The sequence below is a fragment of the Phyllosticta citriasiana genome (assembly GCF_038021145.1).
Source record: "Phyllosticta citriasiana strain CBS 120426 chromosome Unknown IWZ02scaffold_15, whole genome shotgun sequence".
Taxonomy (NCBI): Eukaryota; Fungi; Ascomycota; class Dothideomycetes; order Botryosphaeriales; family Phyllostictaceae; genus Phyllosticta; species Phyllosticta citriasiana.
Genome location: NW_027117292.1, coordinates 896,949 through 919,361, shown reverse-complemented (window position 1 = coordinate 919,361; position 22,413 = coordinate 896,949). Strand labels below are relative to the sequence as shown.

The 22,413-nt window shown below is 56.2% G+C and overlaps 7 protein-coding genes across 7 annotated transcripts; 3 read left to right on the top strand and 4 right to left on the bottom strand.

Moving 5' to 3' along the window:
- Window positions 1–2,838, bottom strand: IWZ02DRAFT_93046 (uncharacterized protein). The gene is made up of 2 exons (XM_066771428.1): window positions 2,677–2,838; window positions 1–2,153 (listed from the first exon to the last, which is right to left on the bottom strand). Exons 1-2 carry the CDS (start codon window positions 2,698–2,700, stop codon window positions 222–224), a joined length of 1,956 nt encoding a protein of 651 aa, XP_066619176.1. The 5' UTR covers window positions 2,701–2,838; the 3' UTR covers window positions 1–221.
- A 4,587-nt stretch (window positions 2,839–7,425) lies between these two features.
- On the bottom strand, window positions 7,426–8,141 carry IWZ02DRAFT_436654 (DNA-directed RNA polymerase III subunit Rpc31-domain-containing protein; the record flags this gene model as incomplete). Its single annotated transcript, XM_066766550.1, has 2 exons — window positions 7,426–7,706; window positions 7,760–8,141. The coding sequence occupies 2 exons, from the start codon at window positions 8,139–8,141 to the stop codon at window positions 7,426–7,428; spliced, it is 663 nt and encodes a 220-aa protein (XP_066619175.1).
- A 424-nt stretch (window positions 8,142–8,565) lies between these two features.
- On the top strand, window positions 8,566–11,134 carry IWZ02DRAFT_462302 (uncharacterized protein). The gene is made up of 10 exons (XM_066768270.1): window positions 8,566–8,713; window positions 8,746–9,190; window positions 9,262–9,406; window positions 9,500–9,678; window positions 9,748–9,944; window positions 9,972–10,351; window positions 10,376–10,428; window positions 10,468–10,546; window positions 10,577–10,581; window positions 10,606–11,134. Exons 1-10 carry the CDS (start codon window positions 8,671–8,673, stop codon window positions 10,646–10,648), a joined length of 1,569 nt encoding a protein of 522 aa, XP_066619174.1. The 5' UTR covers window positions 8,566–8,670; the 3' UTR covers window positions 10,649–11,134.
- A 611-nt stretch (window positions 11,135–11,745) lies between these two features.
- On the top strand, window positions 11,746–12,210 carry IWZ02DRAFT_436653 (uncharacterized protein; the record flags this gene model as incomplete). The annotated part of the gene is made up of 1 exon (XM_066766549.1): window positions 11,746–12,210. One exon carries the CDS (start codon window positions 11,746–11,748, stop codon window positions 12,208–12,210), a length of 465 nt encoding a protein of 154 aa, XP_066619173.1.
- A 2,345-nt stretch (window positions 12,211–14,555) lies between these two features.
- Window positions 14,556–15,787, bottom strand: IWZ02DRAFT_384787 (uncharacterized protein; the record flags this gene model as incomplete). The annotated part of the gene is made up of 3 exons (XM_066765357.1): window positions 14,556–14,675; window positions 14,814–15,654; window positions 15,714–15,787. The coding sequence occupies 3 exons, from the start codon at window positions 15,785–15,787 to the stop codon at window positions 14,556–14,558; spliced, it is 1,035 nt and encodes a 344-aa protein (XP_066619172.1).
- A 2,104-nt stretch (window positions 15,788–17,891) lies between these two features.
- On the top strand, window positions 17,892–20,286 carry IWZ02DRAFT_92845 (major facilitator superfamily domain-containing protein). Its single transcript, XM_066771427.1, has 4 exons — window positions 17,892–18,278; window positions 18,335–18,700; window positions 18,749–18,802; window positions 18,880–20,286. Exons 1-4 carry the CDS (start codon window positions 18,206–18,208, stop codon window positions 20,010–20,012), a joined length of 1,626 nt encoding a protein of 541 aa, XP_066619171.1. The 5' UTR covers window positions 17,892–18,205; the 3' UTR covers window positions 20,013–20,286.
- Window positions 20,287–21,955: 1,669 nt separating this feature from the next.
- On the bottom strand, window positions 21,956–22,411 carry IWZ02DRAFT_92778 (uncharacterized protein). The gene has a single exon (XM_066771426.1). The coding sequence runs from the start codon at window positions 22,287–22,289 to the stop codon at window positions 22,002–22,004; it is 288 nt and encodes a 95-aa protein (XP_066619170.1). The 5' UTR covers window positions 22,290–22,411; the 3' UTR covers window positions 21,956–22,001.
- Window positions 22,412–22,413: the final 2 nt, after the last annotated feature.

The window sequence follows — 22,413 nt, the reverse complement described above, 5'->3', positions numbered from 1 at the left end:
AATCCGACGATATACGCAACCATCACAAGGATGGATGCGTCACCGCGCATCCGTCTCCTGAGGTCAAGTGTTTTGATGTTTCCGCCTGGCAGCGGCCCGGCATCCGCTCTCCGCCTCCGCCTCTACGCGAGATCCCTGTTGCGTTGCATCGTGTTTGCCATGGATCCGCGGTCTTCCGCTTCGTCGTCGTCCCGACATCTTCTTCCCTTGCGTGTGAAACATTACGAGTCTTGCTCGACGGAAGTCCACCAGACGTCGCATTCTTCGCCTGCACCAGGGCTGCGACCCGCGACGCACTTTGTTCGTTCCATGACGTCGACAGTGAGCACGCCGGGCTGCGCATGAGCTTCGGCCACGTGTCTGAGCATCAACTCCAAGCTGCCAAAGACGCTCGTCACTCGACCCTCGGCGCAGCAAAAAATGCAGCCAAAGTTGTGGCCGCCCTTGCGCAAGTACCGATCGTTCTGCTTGGGGGGGTCCTGCTCCGACCTGGAGGCGGCAGCCATGAGGGACGGCATCGACGGAGACCTACTGCGGCTACGGCTGCGGTGGGAAACGGAGGTACCGGCGGAGGCCGGCGGAGGGATGTAGAACGCGCGTAGGACGAGGTTTTGCTGGACGTGGGGGTTGACAGCTGCACTGGAATAGCCAGCAGACAGGCTCGATGCCGAGAGGGACGATCGACGGAAGAGACCGTTTGGCTTTACCTTGACGTGGGATTTGGCCAAAAATATCCACTTGTACCGGATGTTGACCAGCAAAGTACCGTCCGAGTTGGGGCCGTTAGGGATGCGACATTCGAACGTGTAGACGTTGGGGTCGGTACGGTACGGCTTGCTCTTGACCCAGGCAGGTCCCTCAAAGGCGCAGTGCTTACACTTCCAGACCATGGCAGAAGTGTACATGCCTAGGGGCTTGGCGTGTATGGCAAGGCCTTTCTTGAAGTCCTCGCGAAGACCCCAGGCACCCTTGCAAAAGTTGTAGTAGCTGTTCTGTTTGCACGGTCCATCTTGCATTCGAGGGCCGACAAAGGGCTTAGAGAAGAATGAGGACAACGGAGACGTAGGGAGTGGAGGAGTTGGTTCACTGCTGGCGTGACGGTGGCCACCGTAGTATGACCGAATGGAGCGTATGGAGCGAATGGTGCCTGGGCGCTTCACAGGATGAATAGCCGTGGGTGCCGCAGGTATTTCAGAGTACGGGGTACTATTCACAATGGAAGTGTAACTGTGGCGGGCCAGGTGCGGCGACTTGGCGCTATAAGGGGCAACGCTCTTAACTTCCTCGGACGTACGGCTGCCAGAAGGAGAGTGGTGCGATGATGCATAGGCCGTAGACGCGACAGTGGTGTTGTCTGGTTGGATGCTGTCCTCGGTCGAGTAGACACTGGCCGACGAGACGGAGGCAGAGTCGCTTGTCCAGGAATTTGGGCGAGCTTCTGCATCATGCTTCATGTTCAAACGTTGGGTGACGTCAATAAAGGCCCTGTCGAGCTCCTCGGTGGACTTGGTATCCCCCGGAGATGGCATGACCGAATCTTGACGCGAGTCTGGCTCGGACACGGGAGAAATTTCGGCTTCATCTTGGTCGCAAGACCCGAAGGCCTCCCTCTCCAGCGGATGGATAGGACGGAGAGCAACAGATCCGGCCGTCTTTTCGTCCAGTCCCATGTACTTGCTCCGTCGGCGCGGCGAATAGGCCGGAGGTGGCGGTGGCGGCGGGAGAGGATCCATCAGCGGTCTGCGTCGCGGCGGAACTTCAACCGGAGACTGCTGCGGTAGCGGACTGAGCATATCTTGGTTTTCGTCGGCCTTGTGCGAAGAAACCCAGGATTGGTTGTTGGACAGGTTGACGGCCGAACCCACTCGAGTCAGGCCACGCGGGGGCTTGACGGAGCTGCGGGCCGAGTTGCTCCTTCGTCGCGAAAAGACGCGAGACAGCCTGCTCGCTTTTGGGTCGTCTCCTTGGAGAACGGTGACTGTCGGAGGGACGTCCGCGCTGGAAAAGTAGCTCGAGGATCGCGAGCGCTGGAAAGGACTAGACAAGGTTGAGTTTTGGCTGCTGCTCATCAAAGACCGATCAGTGGAGTAGGGCGGGATGTTCGGGCTCGATGGATGCTCGTCGGCCAGTCGTTGGCGAAAGTCTGCCAGGGCCTCGAGAGCATCGCGACGGAGCATGACCGAAGCTTCGTGGAGCTTTGTAAAATCGAGGATTGCCGAGTCGTCGCGCGTCGCGATCTGCAAGCCTCGAATGACTTCTGGCTGCATGGAAACGGCAACGTGCAACAGGCGATCACGCGCAATGGCTGGACAGGAAAAATTAGCTCAAGGCTCTCTCCCACTCGGGGCGGCATCACCTCACCATCGCCAGTGCGAGCAGCCTTGCCAAACTCTTTGCACAAGGCGGCATAGTGCTCGTCGATTGCCTTTTCACCGCTGAGGAGGGAGTCGAGCAGAACCTTCTCCTTGAAGCCTTCCTCGCCTCTCCTCCGGCGGACACGGGACTTGCGCAGGGCATGAAGCAGACCGGCTCCGTTGTTGAAAGCGGAGACGACAGCAGACACGGCGACGGACACCTGGACGGACTCAATGAGCATCTTGACTGGCGAGTTGGAGACGGCAGGAGTGGGAGGAGAGCAAAGCAATATAAACATGGACTTACCTCGAGGCCCGGGGCAGTTGACTGGTCACTCTCGGCCATGGCGACTTGATTCGAGGCAGTGGAGACGATGAGGTGGAACGTCTAGAGAGCGGCGGTCATTTCTGGGGACGGAGAGGAGGGACGGGGTGGGATAAGAGGTGGTGGAGGCAGATGTTGTCGCTTTCAAGGACGATTCAGCGGGGCAAGAGGCCTGATCCCGGGGAGTGGGAGCATGGGCGCGACCATGGCGGGGACAGGGGTTCTCCTCTTCCAGAAGGACTCGAGTGAGTAACGAGCGGGGTCCAGGGTGACACCGAGCCCCGCTGTTGATGTATGTATGTATGTATGTATGTATGTATGTATGTATGTATGTATGTACTGTACTGTACATGGCAGACTGACATCAGACGGCACGGCTGCGTTGTTTCAGAGGGGACGGTTGCACGGCAAGGGATTCTGTTGGAGGAAGCGCACGTCACGTCAGCCGGGGGTTGCGCAGGTGATGGATGGCATCTGGAGTCGTGGTGTTGAGAGCCGAAACGGGCACAATCACAATCACATTCACAATCAATCAACCGCTGCCTCTCTCCTACCTACTCCTATACGTCCTGGTGTCGTTGATTCCTTTCGAGCCTCAGTGCCGTGACGTGACCACTGTCCCCCCGTGATATGGAACGGAAGTCTTTCAATTCCGCCGTGTCACGGAATCTTGGCCGTTGATCGCCGCTCACGATGGCGACTCAAAAGGCCAGCAGCCTCGGCCCGACTGCATGACAGCGTCGCGGAAGAAATCTGACGGTTGAAGATGCATGGTGACTTGAGCTATGCCGTAAAATCCACATGGTACTGACTGGCTCTCGACTGCTGTGCTGTGGGTAATGTCTATCTATGTACTGCACAACTGTCCATGTCAGAATCCGCTCACGATGGAGACACATCACGATCACAACCACAACCACCCAGCCAATTGCATTGCCACGGTCTTACTCTGCTTGCAAATTACCGCAAATCGACGCCGGATCAGCGCGCTCTTCTCTCCCTCAGAATGTCTTAGACGGTCGTCAAAAGTTTGTTCGGACCATCTCATCTCAAACTCAAACCGCAGAGCCGGGCCAAGCTTCACGACCTGACGGACCCCAGGAACCTCCCGCTCCTCTCAGGTCGGTCGCCCTTGAGGTCATGTTCCGGGGCATCCCCAGCCCGCTGTGACGTAGGGCACTTTGTTCCCCTCCCCTCCCCATCGTCTGACTCCCGGCAAACCCTCCTCCCCACATATTCTCTGGGCTACCACTCACTCGAGGACCGCAGTTCCGACGGTCCGCAAACGAATCCATCCATTGCACTGTGCGGTATGACCGAGAGTTATGAAACAATCTGCGACCTGCAGGCACAAGTTGCACCGCAACCGGCAACGCAACCGCGCCTTTCCATATTGGACTCGGCGACTGTGCTTGCGACAATGACAGCGTCGAAGTGCACTTAAGCTTGCGGCCCAGAGCGCCTGCACGCGATCTGGCGATCGCTAGGGCAACACCCGGCGAACGTCGGCCATGGTCCGCGTCGTGCTGTCGGTCGGTCTCTGAATCGTCGTCGCCCAAAAACCTACATCCATGACAGAGCTCGGCCGTTAAGGTTAAGCTGCCTGCCACGGTGCCTGCGTGCTCCCATGGCTAGAGCTTGGTGACGCAATGCGATGCCACGGTGAAGCGGGACCGTCGGTGGCATCACGATCATCGAGCATGGCGTTGGGCAGGAACAGCAGGAGTCCCAGATGTAGCTGTGGTTCGCGATCCTCGAGATGGGCGCGTGAAGAGGGGACTACGACGCGGAAGCCGAGGAGCGAGGAGCGAGGAGCGAGGTGAGGTCGACATGAGATCGTGAAGGTGAGGGGACGGCGAGGCTCTGCGTCGGCCTCGACCACTATCAATCCAGCAGCAGAGAGAGATACGGCACTCGAGAAGCAGCGCCAATTTCCGACTCTCATGTGCGCTGCTCATGTCGCATCTGTCGTCTAAGACTGCTGCCGCGCGATGGGCGCGTCTCGCTGTAAAACTGCGCATCGCGCGTCTGGTCACTACACGGCTACATGCAGAGAGGTACGCATCTCATCTCGTCTGCTGCACGGCACACGGGTGTCTGCTGCTCGTGGAACGACACTCTCTTCGAGGCCATTTGCCAGTATTGCAAAATCACGGAAATTACTTTGCAGCTTCGTGCTGCTCGAAATGGCCAAACGACCTACTCATTGCAGCTCTCATCTTCTACCTGTTTTTTATTCAGAAACGCCCATCCTCATGTCCACCAGAATATGCAGTACTCACCATCATCGTTGCTCTTCGCATCCCATCAATCTACGACTACCTTCCCCCGGCAAGCCAACCTACCAGCCCCTTATTTTCTCCATCTCGACTCCACAATCAACCACATCTTCATTATATATAGCCTACGCGGTTTCATCGCGACTCGTCAGTCCAACAACATACCCTTCCATCCCCTTTTTCCGCTTTGCCTCTCACCCGCTTATTTTGGCACTTCGAAACGCCGCCATCCGCACCCCTTTTTTTGGTTCCTCGTTTCCCGTTACGCGCTATACTTAGCAGTTCCCAGCCACACACTGCTTGCTCACCCTCCGCAGCTTCAATTCTCTCGACAAGGACGCGGCAATCTACCTTGCTCTATCCGCAGCAGCCGTCCGCGCTTCTACGCAAAAGCCGTCTCAGCCTCAGCCTCAAGCTCATGCTCAGGGCTGTACATGTATGCAAGAGTCGCGGGGCCGCAGTCGCTTCAGCCGCTTCAAAGAAAGCTTCCATCATGAACGACTCGTTGGTAAATCCGTTTCGTTTCTCTCGACCGAACCAAGTCTCGGCATTTGCATAATCGGTACCTCTTTGCACTTCTGTGTGTCTGTTTGCTTGTGCTAGGTGTTGCTTTCGGTATACGACGCTCCCAGGTACCCATTGGACCCCTCGCCGTTGAACTGCCCATCTGCCTGCCTGTCTGCCCTGCCCGCTTACCGTTTGCCCGCCTCTGACGCCTCCACGGCGGCTCTGTGCTCGCTTGCTTTGCTTTGCCATGCCCTACCCACCTTGCCTAGATACCTGACGCCATCGTACCTGTCGCGCGTGCCTGTAATCGTCCTCAACCGAACCCACCCACCCCGCTCGCTCGCTCGCTCGCCCGTACCTGTCCCGCCCGTACCTGCTTCTGTCTCCGATCTCTTGGTGACTGACTGACTGACCGGACTGAGCCGGGTAAGCAGCAAAGAGAGGGAGTGGTGCCCAACGCCCTCACCGCGCCTCCTTGCTCGTTCAAACAGGCGGACTCAGCGCGGGAGCATTCGTCGCCGCGGTCCCCCTGATTGCTTGGTTGTCTGCCAAGGTAGAACGAGTAAGCGTGTTTCTGAGTACTTGTTCGTGGGTGCCTGTCTGTACCGGTCTGGCTGTCTACACATCTGTCTGTCGGGAACAGGGAAGCGGGTGCGGGTGCGGGTTGTTGGGCGGCAGCATTACTGCTGCTACAGCACAACGGCGAATGACTGGTTGACTGCTGTACGGGCGAAACGAGACGAGAGGGATTGAGACGTCGAGTAATTCGGCTGGTTAGTCGAGCGCTAGACTGGCTGTCTGCACGAGGGGCGGTAATGACAAAAAGGTACTTGCGACATGGTCTTGGCTGTGGTGATCGATACCAAGCCGCCGCACCTTTGAACACGGCGTTTGTGTCCAATCATCATGCTCATAGCCATACGAGAGGCAGCAACAAGCTGTAGAAGACGAGTACCAACCATGAACGTGGTGGCATAGATAGGCGAAGAAAAAGGCCACTCCGCTCTCTCCTACTCCCGTGGTTTCTTCCCATGCATGCCCTGGCATTCCCTTTCTGCTCGTCGTCGGTCGGTTTACACACCCGACGCTTGGGTCATCTCACTGCATTTAGGTTGCTTCTGCTTTTCCGAGTGCGACGACTACATCTACGGCAGCGAACTCAGATCAGCTAATGTCGCATCTACCTGCCTACCTACCTACCTACCTACCTACCTATGGCAGAAATCACGAGAGAAAAAAAAAAAAAAAAAAAAGTTTATGGGCAACACTGCGGGGGTCAATGGGAAAAAGGGAAAGGAAGAGAGAGAGAGAGAGAGAACATGCGATAGCGGCCAGGCAGTGAGGAGTTCGCACATGTGTCGATGGTGTTGGCACATGAATGCTCAAGGGACAGAGTTCATACAGGCAGATAGACGATGATGGAGGTGTTCTCGGCAACGCGTTGACTGTTTCTATAGGGCGTTTCCCCGCTTACCTACTTACCGCAAACGTTGTTGACGTGCGTGCGGTTTTCACATGCGTCGTTTCTCATGACAGACATGGGTGAGGGGTGTTGAGTAATGCATAAGATGCGCGCAGCACGTGGAAACGCATCTTTTGGTGCAAGGGAGGAGGAGCGAGTTGCAGATCAGATCAGATCTCATCGGATCTGGCTTTTGTATGCCTGTCGCTTGACAGATGTCTAAGTGCCCAAAGTGCCTACTGAGTAAACTAGCCAGCCCCACATGAGGGGAGCATGCCGCAATGCGCCTGGAAGAGGAAGATGGAGAAGGAGTAGTAGCGCCTTGAGAGAGTCCAGTCGCGCCAAATTCGCCATGTCGAATGCGCACTGTGGCGCCGAACCAAAACGCCTTGTAGCCATGCAATCCCAAGACCAGAGGAACCGCAGTGAGCGCCGTTTTAATCCCAATCTCCGTCACCGCCGGGGTCGTCGCCGCCGTAGTCGTCGTCCTCGCCGTTCTCAAAGTACTGCTCGGCGTTTGTAGTCATCGTTGTCTTCTTCGTCCTCCTCAAAGTCGACATCCTGCTCCTCCTCCACCTTGTCCCTCGTCGTCATCTTTGTCCATGTCTTCGTCATCGTCGTGGCCGAAGTTCCGTCTTCTTCGAGCTGCTCAAGGCGCGACAGCCTTGTAGAGAGGGCGACTTGGAGCTTCTTGCGCTTCTTGCGGGCCTCTGCGTTTGCGCCGTCTTTCTCATGGGGTTCCAGGGTCGCCCAAAGCTCGGTGGGGAAGAAGCTCTCGACTACCAAAGTCAGTTGGAGTTCTTGTCTGACATTGAGCGCGGTGGCGACTCACCGTAGGGACGTGTATCCAGACGCGGAATCGTGCGCCTCTGCTTCTTGTACTTCTGCGTGTAGGTCGGCATGCTCTCAAAAGGGTTCGATTGAGCAGTCGTCTGGGTTCCGCGATTCTTGGTGGACGCGCGACGTGTCGCCGAGGACGGTGTAGAGAGGACCCTCATGAATGCGCTCCCGAAGAGCGCGATAGCGGGCAACTGCAGCCTTCTCATTGCGACGAGGCGGGGGTGCCATAGGCCGGCGCCCTGGGCTTGCAGGTCGTCAGCTTCGGGTCCTGCTTTTGGGATAAGATTTCGAGGTGTCCATTGAGAATGCGCATCCTGTGTTGTGGATGCTAGACTGGGCGGAGAGGGACAGAGGATAAGGCGGGGAGGAGCCATGTGGCTAGCTCAGTAGCGGTCGAGATGTCGCATGACGCGGCGTGCAAGTGATAGGCACAACTGACAGCTTGAACTTACTGGGAACAGCTCTGACGGCTTGTGGTCAATCTTCAAATCGTGGTCGACCTCCAGGGCACATCGACGCCCGCAATCTTGCCAGCGCCGCGGCCGGGCGCCGCCTCCGGGAAAAGACCCATCTTCGGGGGCATGATGGGCGAGATGAGTAGTGAACGTCGATGGCTATCGGTTGATGAGGCTCAAGGTCGGCGCAACAATGGGCAATGAGGCGAGGCGCAGGGACGCGGTACGCATTGTTGTGATGGAGAGGACGAGCTGGAAAAAGTTGTGACAGAACGCGCAGCGCCAAAAGCCAGGGCTCGCGCACGGACGCCTTGGTGGGGGACGGGCATGCCCCGCTGCTAGACCCAAATCCGCAAACTACACTCCTCATCCATCACCATCTCACTCACATCTGAGGAAGAATCTCCCAAGCGGAGCGACAGCACTTGCACTGGGAACTGCGCACAAAATGGCCTCTGAGGCTCAGGACCCTGTCTCCGCTGCTCTCGAGCGTCTGCCTGCTCATCTGACGACGTCGAACAAGATCCATCCCATCCTTTGGACACGACTCTCTTTGACACGCTGCTGCCCTTTATTTCGCCCCAGCTCAGATTAGACCAGGCTACGATACAGTCTTTGGTCCAGCAGCTTGCCCGCCTTCTCCCGCAGCTCCAGCAGGATCCGGCGCCCGTAATCCAGCTTTTGACCAAACTGATAGAGCCTTTTGACTTTGACTCTATTCGATCCCTGCAGCCGCCTGTCGACTTCTCCGCTGGTCTCGACCTCGCGGCTCTCCCCTTTCATACGCTAGCCTTGTCGCTGTTGGAAAAAGCCATCTTTAGCAGCAGACACGCCGAATTCATTGCCAGCACCCCAGACATTGTTTCTCGACTATCCAGCTATGGCTTGCTACTGAAGACATTGGAGTTGCCGACAGGGCGGGCCACATCTGTTTCAAGCTCCTCCAGGTCGACAAGGATCCTGCAGATGTTCTTGGGATGGACTCTGCTCCAGACGCAAACTCCGGAGGCCATGGTGATCCTACAGCTACTGTGCCGAGCCCTGGGGCCACTGCGAGCTATGGTACCGGCTTCATGTGGAAACGTGTCTTTGGAGACAAGGACGTTTACAGTCTGTTCTTTGCCCTATGCGGTGCCCGAAGGCCCACGCTCACAAAGTCCTCCCCGAGTAGATCTCGGAAAACAGTAGCGCAAGCAAGCTAATGACGTGGTTGCCAAGGTAGGGCACCCTGATGCTGGTCTGCCTTTAGTCCCTCTCACCATCTGACATCGAAGAAGCTTTGGTCTCAAGTCTACTGGCCTGCTCGACTTTATCTCCTTGCATGCCGTCGACTATATGGAGACGTGCTTATGCACATTAGTCTCATGGACTTCTTCTCAGACTTGCTCAAGTCCTGCAATCAGCCCTCGAAGTCGATTGCATCTCACCACGAATCCATTGCTCTCGAATATCTCAAGTCTACAGGGCTCCACGGCCGTACCCTTAGCTACCTACATTGACCCCCGTTCTCACCCAACGTTTGAAGTCTCCTACCTTTACCGGCCTGCCGCAAATTACTCGCCACGTACGCCTCCACCTATCCTTCCGATTTCGAGACAGCAGAGGCCACTAGAAATGGAGTTCTCCACCGCATGATGGACGTCTTGAAGAACGTGAAAACCACACAATGGGCACATGGAGAGTCTCCCCATTCACGACTGCACGTCCTCTCCTCGCTACCTCGTGCAACGATTTTCCCGGAATCCTGAGTCAATCTGGGAATCATGCCCTCTTTCACTGGTCCCTCTGAACCGCCCACACAATGCCGACGCATTACGCACTCTTGCCACGATCTTCCATGGACCAGATATCTCGAAGAAATCACGTTCCCTGTGCCGGTTGCCACTCCCAACTCGAGTGCAACCTCTCCTGCCCGTATTGAGGCCGAGAGCACCGCTGCCCGCTCCTCTACTACCTCTATACCAACGAAAACTCGAGCTTTGCCTCTGAAATCGCACAATGCGCCGACACCCTCGCGCTCAAGGAAACCGCTCTTGCCGCCCTCGACTTTGTCAAGGCCGTCGCAACAGCCAACTGGTCCACCACGGCATCATCTGCCACCTCTGTCCCTTCCGAGTTTCCCTCTCACGGTCTTGCCTGTATCCTGCGCGCAGGGAACCCGATATTGCCCTGTCTCTTGCGCCCAGCGCCGCGCTTCACAAATATTGTCGGTGGCCGCGGCGACGCTGAGACGACGGCGTACCAGGTACAGGCACGCAAGTTTGACACGCTCAAAACGATTATGCGGCGGCTTGAGCAGAGTGCAGATGGTGACGCGGTGCCCGGTCGTGGCAGCTATCTGGACATGATTAGAGAGAGGGTTTGCGCAGGGTCTGTGGGGCAGGGATGGCGACGTGGGAGGCAGGATCGCCACACTGGAGATGTGAGCTGGTGGGTGGGAAAATGAAAATGGACATTGATGGTTTCGAGCATACATTGGTGTTTTGGGTGGGTTTCTCAATTTATCTAGTCCTCTCGATTGTTTTCTTTCCGTCGACTGCACCTCTGCGTGTTCGCGTGCGATGGTTCTTAACGTGTAGGTTGAAGAAAGAGTAATCTGGAATTTTCCCGTCCCCTACGTGCCGGTACTGCTCCAGGTTACCATACGGAACGTGATCAATGGGTGAATCGTCATTGATGCGCCCCGGATCGCTCACTGGTTGACCAAAGAGCAACTGATCATGATATCGGCGTCAAAGTTACCTCATGGTGGATGGACCAGTCCTCACATCGTTAAAACAGACTCGCAGTCAAAGAAACATTGTCATCCTACTATTGAGGGAGTAAATAATCAATGCCAGCTTCGACCATGCCCTCAACCGCGTGAGCAACTTCAGCGAAACAAAAGGTGGCTAATTAGGACTGTAGAACACAAAACTTTTTTTTTTTTTTTTACCTCCTGGCACAACATGTAAGATTGGCTCCTAGAGTAAGAACCAGCCTGAAGTAATCCCCCAATGCTCACATCGACTGGGTTCCAGGGCGTTGGCTCGATTTTTCTGTTTTGCGTTTCCTATTTTCATTATCTTCTTTTTGCGTCGGACGCAACAGCGCGGACAGACGAGTAGATGGGAAGCTTCTAGGTGGTGCTGTCGCTCGCAAGTTGACGCAGCAGCAATTCGTCCAAGTTCCAGCCTGCCGCACCCTAGCCGTGGCTGTCGCAGCGTTCTTCTCTCAGTCAGTCAGTCGTGCAGCTCTTTCGCTCATTGCCCTGTGGGTGATCCAGCGGACCAGCTTGCCTCATTCACCTCGGATCGACCAAAGACGGAGGACCTAGAACAAGTCGACGCCTGGTGAGAAGGCTCTGGCCAATATCTCCGACCACCGGAACGAATCCGACTATTGCGACACGCCTCTCCAGCGGACAGTAAAGCCTTTCCTCGTCAAAGAAGGCATCACTGTCAACAGTCCTGTTGAGCTCGCCGACTGAGGTCTTGCCAGCAAAACCAACGCCACCAAGCTCTTCTTCAGGATTAACAACACCATGGAACGCGCACACTCCTTGGTGAGAGAGCGAGAGGCGTGTTTCAAGAGGATCAGGGACGCGGAGGCAAAGATACTCGACGCAGCAGAGGCAACCATCGCCAGCCTCGCAAAGCAGCTCAAGGACGCCTCAACCTCCAACGACACAAACCCACCGTGGTACAAGCAGAGCAAACGCGCTCCGCACCCAGCAACCTTCAGTGGCAATCCCTGCAGCGACAAGACCGAGTGGCAAGATTTCAAGCTGCACATGCGTCTCAAGATGCAGCTCGACGGCCACTTCTATCCCACCGCCAACGATCGCCTGCTCTACGTCTTGTCGCGCCTCAAGGGTGGTGCCATCCGCCGCGTCCGCTCTTTCTACAAGGACGACGGTACGGTCAGGATTCCTGATAAGCCTCTTGCCGACTGGACGGATTTGCTGGAGATCTTTGAGAACGCTGTTGGTGACCAGAATTACTGGTGAATACATGCCGTCTCGAATTGCAACTGGAGTCTATTGAGGAGCAACACTCGAAAATTTGCAAGTTCATAAAGCGACAACATTGGAGAAACTGGGGGGGGGGGGGGGTGGGGGGGGGCTTCGAGGTATGCAAAGCGGCAGTGTTGATCAGGTGGCCCAGACGGCGATTTCGTGGTGATGGTAGAGCAGTGCAGCAATAGGAAGGACAAAGCGAGAGGAGAAGGAGCGAGGACGCGAGCAAACGGCTACACAGCTGATTGGGAGAAAACACAAAAAAGCTAGACAGATGGAACGAGCCACCCAAAACGCTCTTTCATCACAACCTCTGCAGGTCAATCATGGTGTCAGTTTACAAGATTCCCATGATCACGCTCGCTCCGCACGCACCTTAGAGGTGAACGTCATCAGCTCTCAATCATCCCTCTCTTTCTCCCTCTCATCCTTCTCAGCCTGCGCCTTCCTAATCATACGGTACCCGTCCATTCAACACTCTCAACACGCGTAAACCACGCCTTAGGCTGCGATTTCTCCTCCTCCTCCTCCTCCTCCTCCTCCTCAAGCAACGCCAACAGCCGCCTATGCTGCTCCATGTCATTAACCGGCAGCTTCGAAAGCTCGAAGATGCGATCTGAGGGCTGCATATGCTCCCTGAGCTGCTAGGCGAGCGCGGCCTTCGCGGTGCGGATCGCGCCATCCATTTCCCAGAGCCTTGAGCGGAGGCGCGCCACCGCACGCCCACCACTGAGTCTATCACCACTCCATCTTACTATTTCTGTGTAACCATAGGGCAGCGATCGTCTGTTTCGAATGTGTTGGCAGGTTGTATGTTGGCGGCGACGCCGCCTGGAAAGCTTTGTTCTGCTACCATGGTTGCGATTCGGGAGCATTCATCTGCGGCTTCGGTCACTCTTAGAGAGTTGTCAGCAGACATCCAGCCAGCCAACCAGCCAGTAAGCCAACCACCATCAAACAACGTACCTGGTCTATCTATCAATAAGTCTATTCAGAGGGCGCCAAAACCACTCGTTCGTGGGAGGCAAACAACATAAACCGATACCCCTCGCCGCTTTTACACCCCCCCCCCCCCCCCCCCCCCCCCCCCCCCCCCCCCCCCCGCGACCACGTCCTCTCTCCCACACGCACTCAGCGCTCGCTCCCTGCCTGCCTGCCTGCCCGCCCGCCCGCCCGCCTACGACCTAACCCAACCCAACACGCCCATTGAACCACCCACCTACCCTCCCACCAACCCCACAAAACCCTCATCTCTCGCCCGACCACCCACTCCCCAGCCAGATCCCCGCTGTGTCACGTGAGTGTGTTCCCGCGCGCGGTCCCGTCAACTGAAGATGCGCGAAAAGTGCGGCGATCGCATCCCTGCCCGCCAGACCCAAACAAGCCTAGCTCTTCCTCCAGAAACAAGGATGTGCTGGCCGCCGAAGTAGGGCTGGCCAGGTGTGCATGTGGTGGCGGCAACCCCCCAACCCACGCACTACTGCTGCAGGGATGTAGCCGCCGCACAAAACGCGCATCGCCAGGTCGAACGGTTCAACCAACCGCGCGTTCGACTTGCTTGCCTCGCTTGCCTTGCTTGCGCTGTTTGTGCGGTCGCTGCTTCTTCTGGCCAGCCAGCTAGCCAGTCTGTCAGTCGGATGCATGGACCGTTGGGTAAGGTACCTAGGTAAGGCAGCTCTGAATGGGTGGCGGGCGGGTGGGCGATGATGAGTCGCGAGCGATCCCGCCGGTCTGTGTGAGGTGCGATCGACGAACGGCTGGTCATAGAGATGGTGGTGGTGCAGCGACATTTGTGCGGATGGATGGATGGTGCAGCGCGGCTTGGCTAGTGGTATGGTGGAGGGGGTGCGGCATGGAAGGACGCCATGTGAAGGTTCACAGTGTGCAATGTGTGAAGCTGCTTCGTTGAGCATGTAAGCCGAAAAGGTTCTCGAAGACGTCTTTTCACGCAACTCCAGTATGTCGTAGACGGCAAAAGCAAGTTGAGACAGTGCTTAACATCCATGATATGATTCTACCTCGATTGCTCTATTCAGTCCGTTCACTGACCCACAAGATCCCTTGAGAACCAAAGCCGTATCAAAGCTCTCGAAAGGCTCGAGGAGAGAGAAAAGGAAGAGAGCAACTACTGGTATCCCATCATAACAATACAAAAGCCTGTCAAAGCGGGCTCGCGAGCAGAGAAAAGAAACCGAAAAGCAAGAAAATTCATCCTTCATCGTCAATCCGTGCAAATAGCGGTCGCTGCCACAAACTGAGCCTTTTGAATCAATCTTCCTCCACCATCCTGGGTATCAACCATGTAGCGTTTGTGAGCGGCTCGTAGCGGATCCAATTTAGGAGACGGGAGCCTCGTTCTTGCCGCAATCGGCGCAGGCACATTGGCCAGCGGCACAAGGGCACTCGGAAGAGTTGGCACCGCAATTGCACTTGGTCTTGTTGGTGCCGGGAACATGCTCGAAGCCGGAGACGTCGCTGTTCTTTGCGCAGGACTCGCAAGCGCAGGCACCGGCGTCGCAGCCGCACTTGGAGAGGGTGGCACCGCAGTTGCACTTGGTCTTGTTGGTGCCGGGGACCGATTCGACGCCAGAGACGTCGCTGTTCTTTGGGCACGAGCCGCAAGCACACTTGCCAGGGGCGCAGCCGCAGGCCTCGGTGGAGCCGCTGCAGTTGCAAGTCGTCTTCTCGGTGCCGGGAACTTGGTGAATGCCAGACACCTCTGGATTCTTTGCGCAAGAGTTGCAAGCGCACTTGCCAGGAGCGCAAGGGCAGGTGGTGAGATTGGCACCGCAGTCGCACTTGGTCCTGTCGGTGCCAGGAATGGTCTCCATGTTCATGTTCATGTTGCCCGAGGAGGGTGATTTCTTGAGGTTGGCGAGATGACGAGCTTCGTTGTGGACGTCAATGACTTGCTTGCTGCCTTGTTCGTAGAATTGGCGTAGCTTTTGACCAGTGGGTGTACCGAGGGCTCTGTCGAAGTACGAGTTCAGACTGCGCCAGCCGGCGTTGGCCTTCTCAGTGACTTTATACTTGGAGTCGATAGTCTGGGCCCGTTCACTAGCTTTGAACTTGGTATCGAAATTGGTTAGAGCCGAGGTGAAGCGGGAGGATAACCCTTGCTTCTGGTCTAGCTCAAGGGCCTTTTCGATCGCCCTGTCACTGATGACGTATCCTTGGGCCAAGTACTCGGCAATGATGCGGGCACGCGGCTTGTCCTCTTGCTCAATGGGGTCTTCTTTGGGAAACTCTTCGCCGGCCTTGCCACCAGCGAGGTCGTCGATGCTCTTGGACGACGAGACCTTGACCTGGGCGGGACCGAGCTGCGTGTTGTCAAGGAGCAGGGCGGTCTTGGCAGCCGTCTCCTTCTCAAAGGTAACGGTCGCAGATTGAGTGCCCTCGGCGGTAGGCGTGACGGAGAGGTGCGAAATCTTGCCGCTTTTAGGCAGGGTTAGAGCTTGTTTGGGACGAGGAGGGGAAGGGCGGGCAATGCGCACCAGAAGCTGAAGAAGTCGCGAATCTCCTTTTCGCTCGTTTGAGCGGAGATGTGTTCAACGTGGACCGAAGTCATGGCGGGTTGCGGAATTTGTGCGGACGGTTGGCTTGGGAGCTAAGGATTGCGGACTGCGGGGCGACGAATGCGTTTGGTAGCGGTAGAGGGAGAAGCGTGGACAGGTTTATGTAGGAGGCTGGTCGAGTGATGTACAGGTAAGGTAGGCAGGAAGGCAACCCAAGGCAGGAAGCTCGGGGCACTGAGGGGCAACGGGGAAGCGAAGGTTGGAAGTGGAAAGGACTGGACAGAACAATCCAGATTCGCTCCACTCAACTCGCGTCGCTGTTGCTTGCGCCACACTGTGCCGACGTCATCGTTCGTCGCAGGCACTGTACCCGGACCCGACGGGACCGACCTGACCTGAGTGGCTGTGGTGGCATGCACGTGCCGGCAGTGGTCATCCCGTCTGCAGCAACCGCATCCATTCTCAAGCTTGCGAATTTTGTTGCCTGCCTGAAGGACAGGATGTTTCCCAGTGCGCACCTTGCGTCGCGTGGCAATGGTGCTTGTCTGCTTCGTACCCAACACTCTGAGCGGCAACTGCCTGGGCAACAAAGGGCTGCAGCACCGATGCTCAACCACCAAGGCAGCGGCGCGAGGAAAACCTGCTGAGGACGAGGACGAGTTTTTATCCTCAGCTCGATCCCCCGCTTTTGTGTTTTCTGGAGAAGCGTTAACCTATGTCAGTGCCCCTTATCGCCCAGCTCGGGGCTTTGGACCGGACCCCTTGACCCGCTGCAACCCCACCCCCATCTTCGCCTGCACTATCACCACAAAGTCTCCCCACCTACGATACGTGGAGGACAGACCATGGCACCGCTTCGTAGTGCCGATCCAAAGCAGCGACCATTAAGCCCCAGGTTTAAAATAACTCGCATCAAGATGCCTGATCCCAAGATCCGACCTTGCATGCTGCCGACACCGAGCATACCCCATCGTCGAGACGCAGTCCGGAAAGGCCAGCATCCTCAGCTGCAAGTACCACGGCTGGTCCTATGGCTTCAAGGGCAATCTCACCAAGGCAGGCTTCATCTGGGTGAACTTGCGAGGGAAATGTGGCCGGCGACTCCTTAACTGGTTGGCGAAATGAGAATGGGAAAACTGAGCGAGGAAGAAGCGATTTGCTCAGTTGGAGCGAGCGAGTCGCACATCACGGCAGGAGCTGGCGTGGTGACGAGAGGGAAAGACGACAGGCGACGTTGGAAAAAGGTGCGCATGTTGGATCAGGCGAAACACATGCACGTTCCTAGGTGGTGCAACTCCGAGGCGAGGTACCGAGCCCTATTTTGATTAAACACGCCACGCGCAGTGATTAGGAGTCGACTAGCCTAGCGCGTAGGTGTAGTGGGCCAGGCTGGCGGCGGGAGGACGAGGCCAGAGGAATTGAAGCGGGTGCCACGCACGAAGGAGAGGCGACATGGGAGACGGTGATCCTTCGGGGCCAGACTATGTCGGCAGTCGCACAGCAACAAGTGAGCGATTTTCTGGTAACATAAAGCAGCGGCAATGAATGGGAGATGACACGAGAGAGCTGATGCGACCGAAGGGCCTAGAGTGGTGGAGGACGATGTCGGGAGCAGATACGAAGGGTCATGGGATGGAGAAGCGTGTGTCAAGGTCGACGACTGGTACCGTGGATGACAGGTCGTAGCTTGGACCCTTGAAGTATAGCTGACAGGTGTTTTTTTTTTTTTTTTTTCTTTCCGAATTGGACCAAGTGGGCGCCATGGCGAGTTTTCCGAGCAACGGCGCACAGCTGCATGTAACAGGCGTTGTTGGACGGATGGACGTCGTCTCGACCGGATCATGGCGCCCGTGGCGGCTCTGCCGTGCACAGACGAATTGGCCTATCACGGCTCTCACAAAGACGCAGCCGGGACGACGCTACCTAGCGGCCGATCACCTGCCCTGGCACCCGGGACTTGGTTGTTGACTCGCGCTGCGACGACGTCCAGCAACATGAAAGCGTCGCAGTCTGTCGACGGTGGGAGCGAAGACGATGAGGTCTGACTGCGATCGCATGCCGCCGGCGCTGGCGATCGGTGAGCAGCAGAGCCATCGCTTGGGCCGTGGTTCGGGACGATGCGCGGCGGGCTTTCGTGAATCTTCTGCCGATGCAAGTGGGTTGCCCGAGTGGGAAAGCATCACCCGCACAGACCAAGCAAGCAAGCATGTGCCGTGGCCGCGCCGCCGGATGGAAACAATAAAACCTTTGCCCGCACTGCCAATTCTCGCGCTTCTCCTCCCCACTCCCTCCCTCTGCTTTGCTCTCGGCGCTCACTCCCACGTCTGCTCGACTGCGTCCAGTGCTCGCTCGTCTGCAAAAGAGTGTCCCCCCCCGTCAAGCCAAAGCCTTCTCTTCACCAGCCACATCCCTGCTGCAGAGTTCCGTTGCGTCTTGACACGATCGTAAGAGCAACAGGTTTTTGGAGAGACATGTTTCTTACCCAGCAGAGAAGATATCCTCGCGATCCCTCCAAATTTCCCACGAGCCAACTGTTCGTTCTCGGTACGTCTCTCCTCTCCTTCTGTCTGTCGCCTCCTCTTCGCTCACTCGATCCCCAGCCCTCGTCAGAGTCGCAGAGCCTATTGCCCTCACTTCCATCTTTCCCTATGCCTGGAAGCTCGTTCTTCACTACCATGTCACCGACGAGAACAATGCTGCTCTCTACTCGGGCATTCTCATCTCGGCCTTTGCCCTCGCCGAGGCCCTCAGCGGCATGTACTGGGGCGGACTGAGCGACCGCATCGGCCGCAAGCCCGTCCTCCTGCTCGGCTGCGCCGGCACTCTTCTTTCGCTTCTGGTCGTTGGCTTTGCTCAAAACTTTTGGGTCGCCTTGCTGGGTAGGGTCCTCGGTGGCATCCTCAACGGCAACATTGGCGTCATCCAGACCATGGTTGGCGAGCTAGTCCACAAGCCAGAACACGAACGTATGTTGACCTGCGCCCCATTTCTCAACCCTCACTAACATCTTCAAGCCAAAGCCTACGCCGTCATGCCATTTGTGTGGTCCGTCGGAACCATCGTTGGTCGTAAGTATCTTCCCTAGCTCTTGCAGACTGACGGCGCTTGAATCATCACCTCCTCTTCTTGATGCTGACTGAAACAGCCTCCATTGGCGGGTACTTTGCTGAACCGTGTAAAAATTACCCTGCCGTTTTCCCCGAGGGCTCCGTCTTTGACACCTTTCCTTACCTTCTTCCAAACCTCATTTGCACTTTGATGCTGGTTGGATCCATTGTTGCCGGGTGGCTCTTCCTCGAGGAAACTCACCCAGACATGCAGCCCTGGAGCAGCCCTCAGGATTTGCAGCAGACGTCGGCTGAGACTCCGCTTATGCCCACTGCTGGTGCGACTGCGCATGCTGCCGCTAACCTTGCCACCGAGTCCTACGGCACTTTTGACCAAGTTGACGTGCAGCAAGAGCAAAACTGGACCGTCAAGGCCGACGGACAATGTGTACAAGGCTCCCCTGAAGTCAAGCCAACCACCGTCTTTACTAGAAGCGTGGTGATGCTTGTGATTGCACTCGGTCTCTTTACCTACCATAGCATGACGTACGACACTCTGCTGCCCATTTTCCTGCAAGACAAGCGTGCCCACGAGGACGTCGCTGCCCTGTCTTCTCTTCCCCTCGCCGGCGGTCTCGGCATGACGATTCAGCAAGTCGGCGCCATCCTCTCCGTCAACGGCGTCATTGCCCTCTTCATCCAGGCCGTCGTCTTCCCCCTCATGGCTTCGTGGATGGGCGTGTGGCGCCTCTTCATCCTCGTCACCGTCGGCCACCCCCTTGCTTACTTCATCGTCCCATACCTCATTCTCATGCCATCCAACTGGCTCTATCCCGCCATTTATGCCTGCTTAATCGTCCGTAATTTCTTCTCCATCGTCGCCTATCCTCTTCTCCTCATCCTGATCAAGGAGGCGTCGCCTTCGCCTACCATGCTCGGCAAGATCAACGGTCTTGCTGCCAGCACCGGCGCCGCCTGCCGCACCCTGTCGTCTCCCATTGGCGGCTGGCTCTACGGCCTCGGCGCCCACTCCAACTTCACTGCGCTTCCCTGGTGGTTCAGCGCCCTTGTCGCTCTCATTGGCGCCGTGCAGGTCCCACTCTTCAAGCGCGAGAACAAGCGCCAGACGCGCGTTGGCCCGGCTGCCAGCTGCCGCCTCATGTCCAAGCCCGAGGACGAATTCAAGCACGAAGTCGTGCACATTACCGTCGAGGAAGAGGAAGAGGTGTAGAATGTCTTTCTGCCCTTTCATGCTTGATAAGGAAGACTTATGAAGATGTACGAAAGAAGAGAAGAGGTGGAATACGACAAAATGACTTTGTTTTTCGAAATTGATCGACGCAAAAAAAGACAAATGGGAGCGTAAGACTTTTCATCATGACATATCTTACGTCTGGGATTTGGGCTTTGGGTTTTACGACACTTTACGACCGCTTCTTTGTCTTGTCTGTTCTTTGCTCTTGTCTCCAGTTGTACACACGCACACGGTTCGCGCGTTGGGTCGTCGTCTCTGGTTTCTGGTCATGACGAGGAAGGGAACGGCATAGAAGGCGTTGGTCTGTTTGGTTTCTTCCGTGTTGGTCTTTACTTTTCTGCAAGGCGTCTGGGCTTTCCTGGGATTTCGCTTTTTTCGCAAGGCGTTTAGAGGGGCTACTCTCTTCTGGATTTTCTGGTCGCCTTTCCTTTTTCCTGCATTACTCTTCTTCTACTTCTTCTCGGACAGCGTAGGGATGGCATGGCATGGTGGCATGCTTCTGCTTGCTTGCTTCTCTTGAGCGATGACTGTTGTTGCTGTTGGTCGATTGCTTGGAGCGGTAGACAGACTGAATTTTTCTTCTTCTCTCTTCTCTTCTCCTCTCATGAAGTCTCTTCCTTTTTTCTCGCGTGGGAGCGTTGAGCGTGGCGCTACTCGCTTCATTGTCGTCTCTTCGTCTTGCGATCAAATTGCCCTGCCTTCCGTCATAATAGTCGTTCGAGCGTCTAAGAAATTGTTCCGTGCGAGGAGGGTAAGAGCGTGGACTGTCGTTGAAAGTGCTGCTTCTTTTTCTTTTCTTTACTTGCTTGCGTCTTGAAGCGTAATGTCTTTTTCTCTCGAGTCGGCGCCTAAATTGTCCTATCCGTCTAGCCGTCTTTTCGCCTGTCTAATTTGCTCTTTGGTTTACTGGGTAAAGCAGCGTAACGTAGCGATTCGAAACGGAATCGGAATGAAGAAGTCGTGAAAATCAGTCATTCGCTTTGGCCATTTCGCGGACGTCGTGGGTAAAGTGTGAGGGATATCATGTAGCCGGATCGGATCGGTTCCTCAGACCTCTTATATGACCGGCGGCTTGCTTTGCCGTTGAATGAGTGGGCGGCCAAGGTAATCTGTACCTGCCACTGCTCGTGTGACGCAGGACGGCGAGCACCTCACTCCACGTGCCATGGCGCCATATACAGTAGTGGTACGTAGGTGTCTGGTCTTGGTTCTCCCATATGGACAACGGCCAGCTCGCCAAGCGCACCTCAGTTGTGGCCGCGGACGACTGCTCCCAAGGCGAGGCGGGGCTGTGATGCCGGATGACTGCTCCCTGGGTAAGGTATGTATGTAGGGACGTCTCGCCTCTTCCGGCAGCCTCTGTGGATCATGTCGTCCAACTCTGACTCCCAATGTCGCTGACTTTGCACGTGGTGCCGTGCTTAGTATGTCAGTCCGTCAGTCGCGGGCTGCTGAAGCGCTTGCGCGGTATCTCTAGGTGGATGGGTCGGAGTAGGCAGATGTTGCTGTTTTCGTGGCCATGCATGGTCGTGGTCATGGTGGTGGTGGTGGTCTGGTGGTGGTGGTCTGGTGGTGGTAGGTAGGTACATAGGGCAGCAGGGGTAAGTGGATGTGATGTAATTTGGACACTTGACACATGGACAGGGACATCAAGGTACATACCTACCTACCTACCTACCTACCTACCTTACCTTGTACCATCATAAGTCCCCATACCCATCCATCCATCCATCCATCCATCCATCCATCCATCCATCCATCCATCCATCCATCCATCCATCTGTCCATCCACAGTATCAAAGCAGGTGCCAAAAGACACGCGACGCTGTATCTTGCTGGGAACATCTCATTGCTCTACTACTACTACAGGTGACGACGCCAGGGAGCATTCATTTACCGCCGCAGCCGCGCCTAAGGAGCAGTTGTTCGAAAGGCAGCCAGGCTAGACTCAGGGCGTGTCATTTTTTAACATGCACGGTGCTGTCGCATGGTGGGTAGGTACATGTACCTTGTTGTCTGCACCAATGCATGTACCGGTAGTAACCTACCTGCATTCGTCACATCATGCGGCGTTGTGCCTCTCGCTGCGTAAGCACGCGCATGAGGTTGTGCGTATATATGAACGCGCGTTTGACGCAGAAGGATGTTTGCAATCAACTGCTGTGTATTGCTCACTTGAATGCTGAGAATGAAAGAGATATTCAGGAGATGCCATAACGCTTCGAGGCCGTACATCGTCATGCGCGAGGCCATGTGCAGTGCAGTATAGGCCGAGAATGGGTGGTATGGAATATGTGCAGTACAGTGCAAGAAGCGTCATTTCCACCGTGAAGGAATGATTCCTCCACTCCCCTGCTGACCTATGTACCTTCCCGAG

Coding starts and splice junctions, on each gene's coding strand:
- IWZ02DRAFT_462302 (XM_066768270.1), top strand. CDS start 8,671: ATGGCCTCTGAGGCTCAGGACCCTGTCTCCGCTGCTCTCGAGC. Junction 9,407..9,499: donor CGAGTAGATCTCGGAAAACA/GTAGCGCAAGCA, acceptor ACATCGAAGAAG/CTTTGGTCTCAAGTCTACTG. Junction 9,679..9,747: donor ATTGCTCTCGAATATCTCAA/GTCTACAGGGCT, acceptor CAACGTTTGAAG/TCTCCTACCTTTACCGGCCT.
- IWZ02DRAFT_92778 (XM_066771426.1), bottom strand. CDS start 22,289: ATGGCCTCGCGCATGACGATGTACGGCCTCGAAGCGTTATGGCATCTC.
- IWZ02DRAFT_93046 (XM_066771428.1), bottom strand. CDS start 2,700: ATGGCCGAGAGTGACCAGTCAACT. Junction 2,154..2,676: donor CCGAGAGTGACCAGTCAACT/GCCCCGGGCCTC, acceptor GATGCTCTCGAG/GCCCTGGCAGACTTTCGCCA.
- IWZ02DRAFT_92845 (XM_066771427.1), top strand. CDS start 18,206: ATGTTTCTTACCCAGCAGAGAAGATATCCTCGCGATCCCTCCAAATTT. Junction 18,279..18,334: donor GAGCCAACTGTTCGTTCTCG/GTACGTCTCTCC, acceptor CTCGATCCCCAG/CCCTCGTCAGAGTCGCAGAG. Junction 18,701..18,748: donor CCACAAGCCAGAACACGAAC/GTATGTTGACCT, acceptor AACATCTTCAAG/CCAAAGCCTACGCCGTCATG.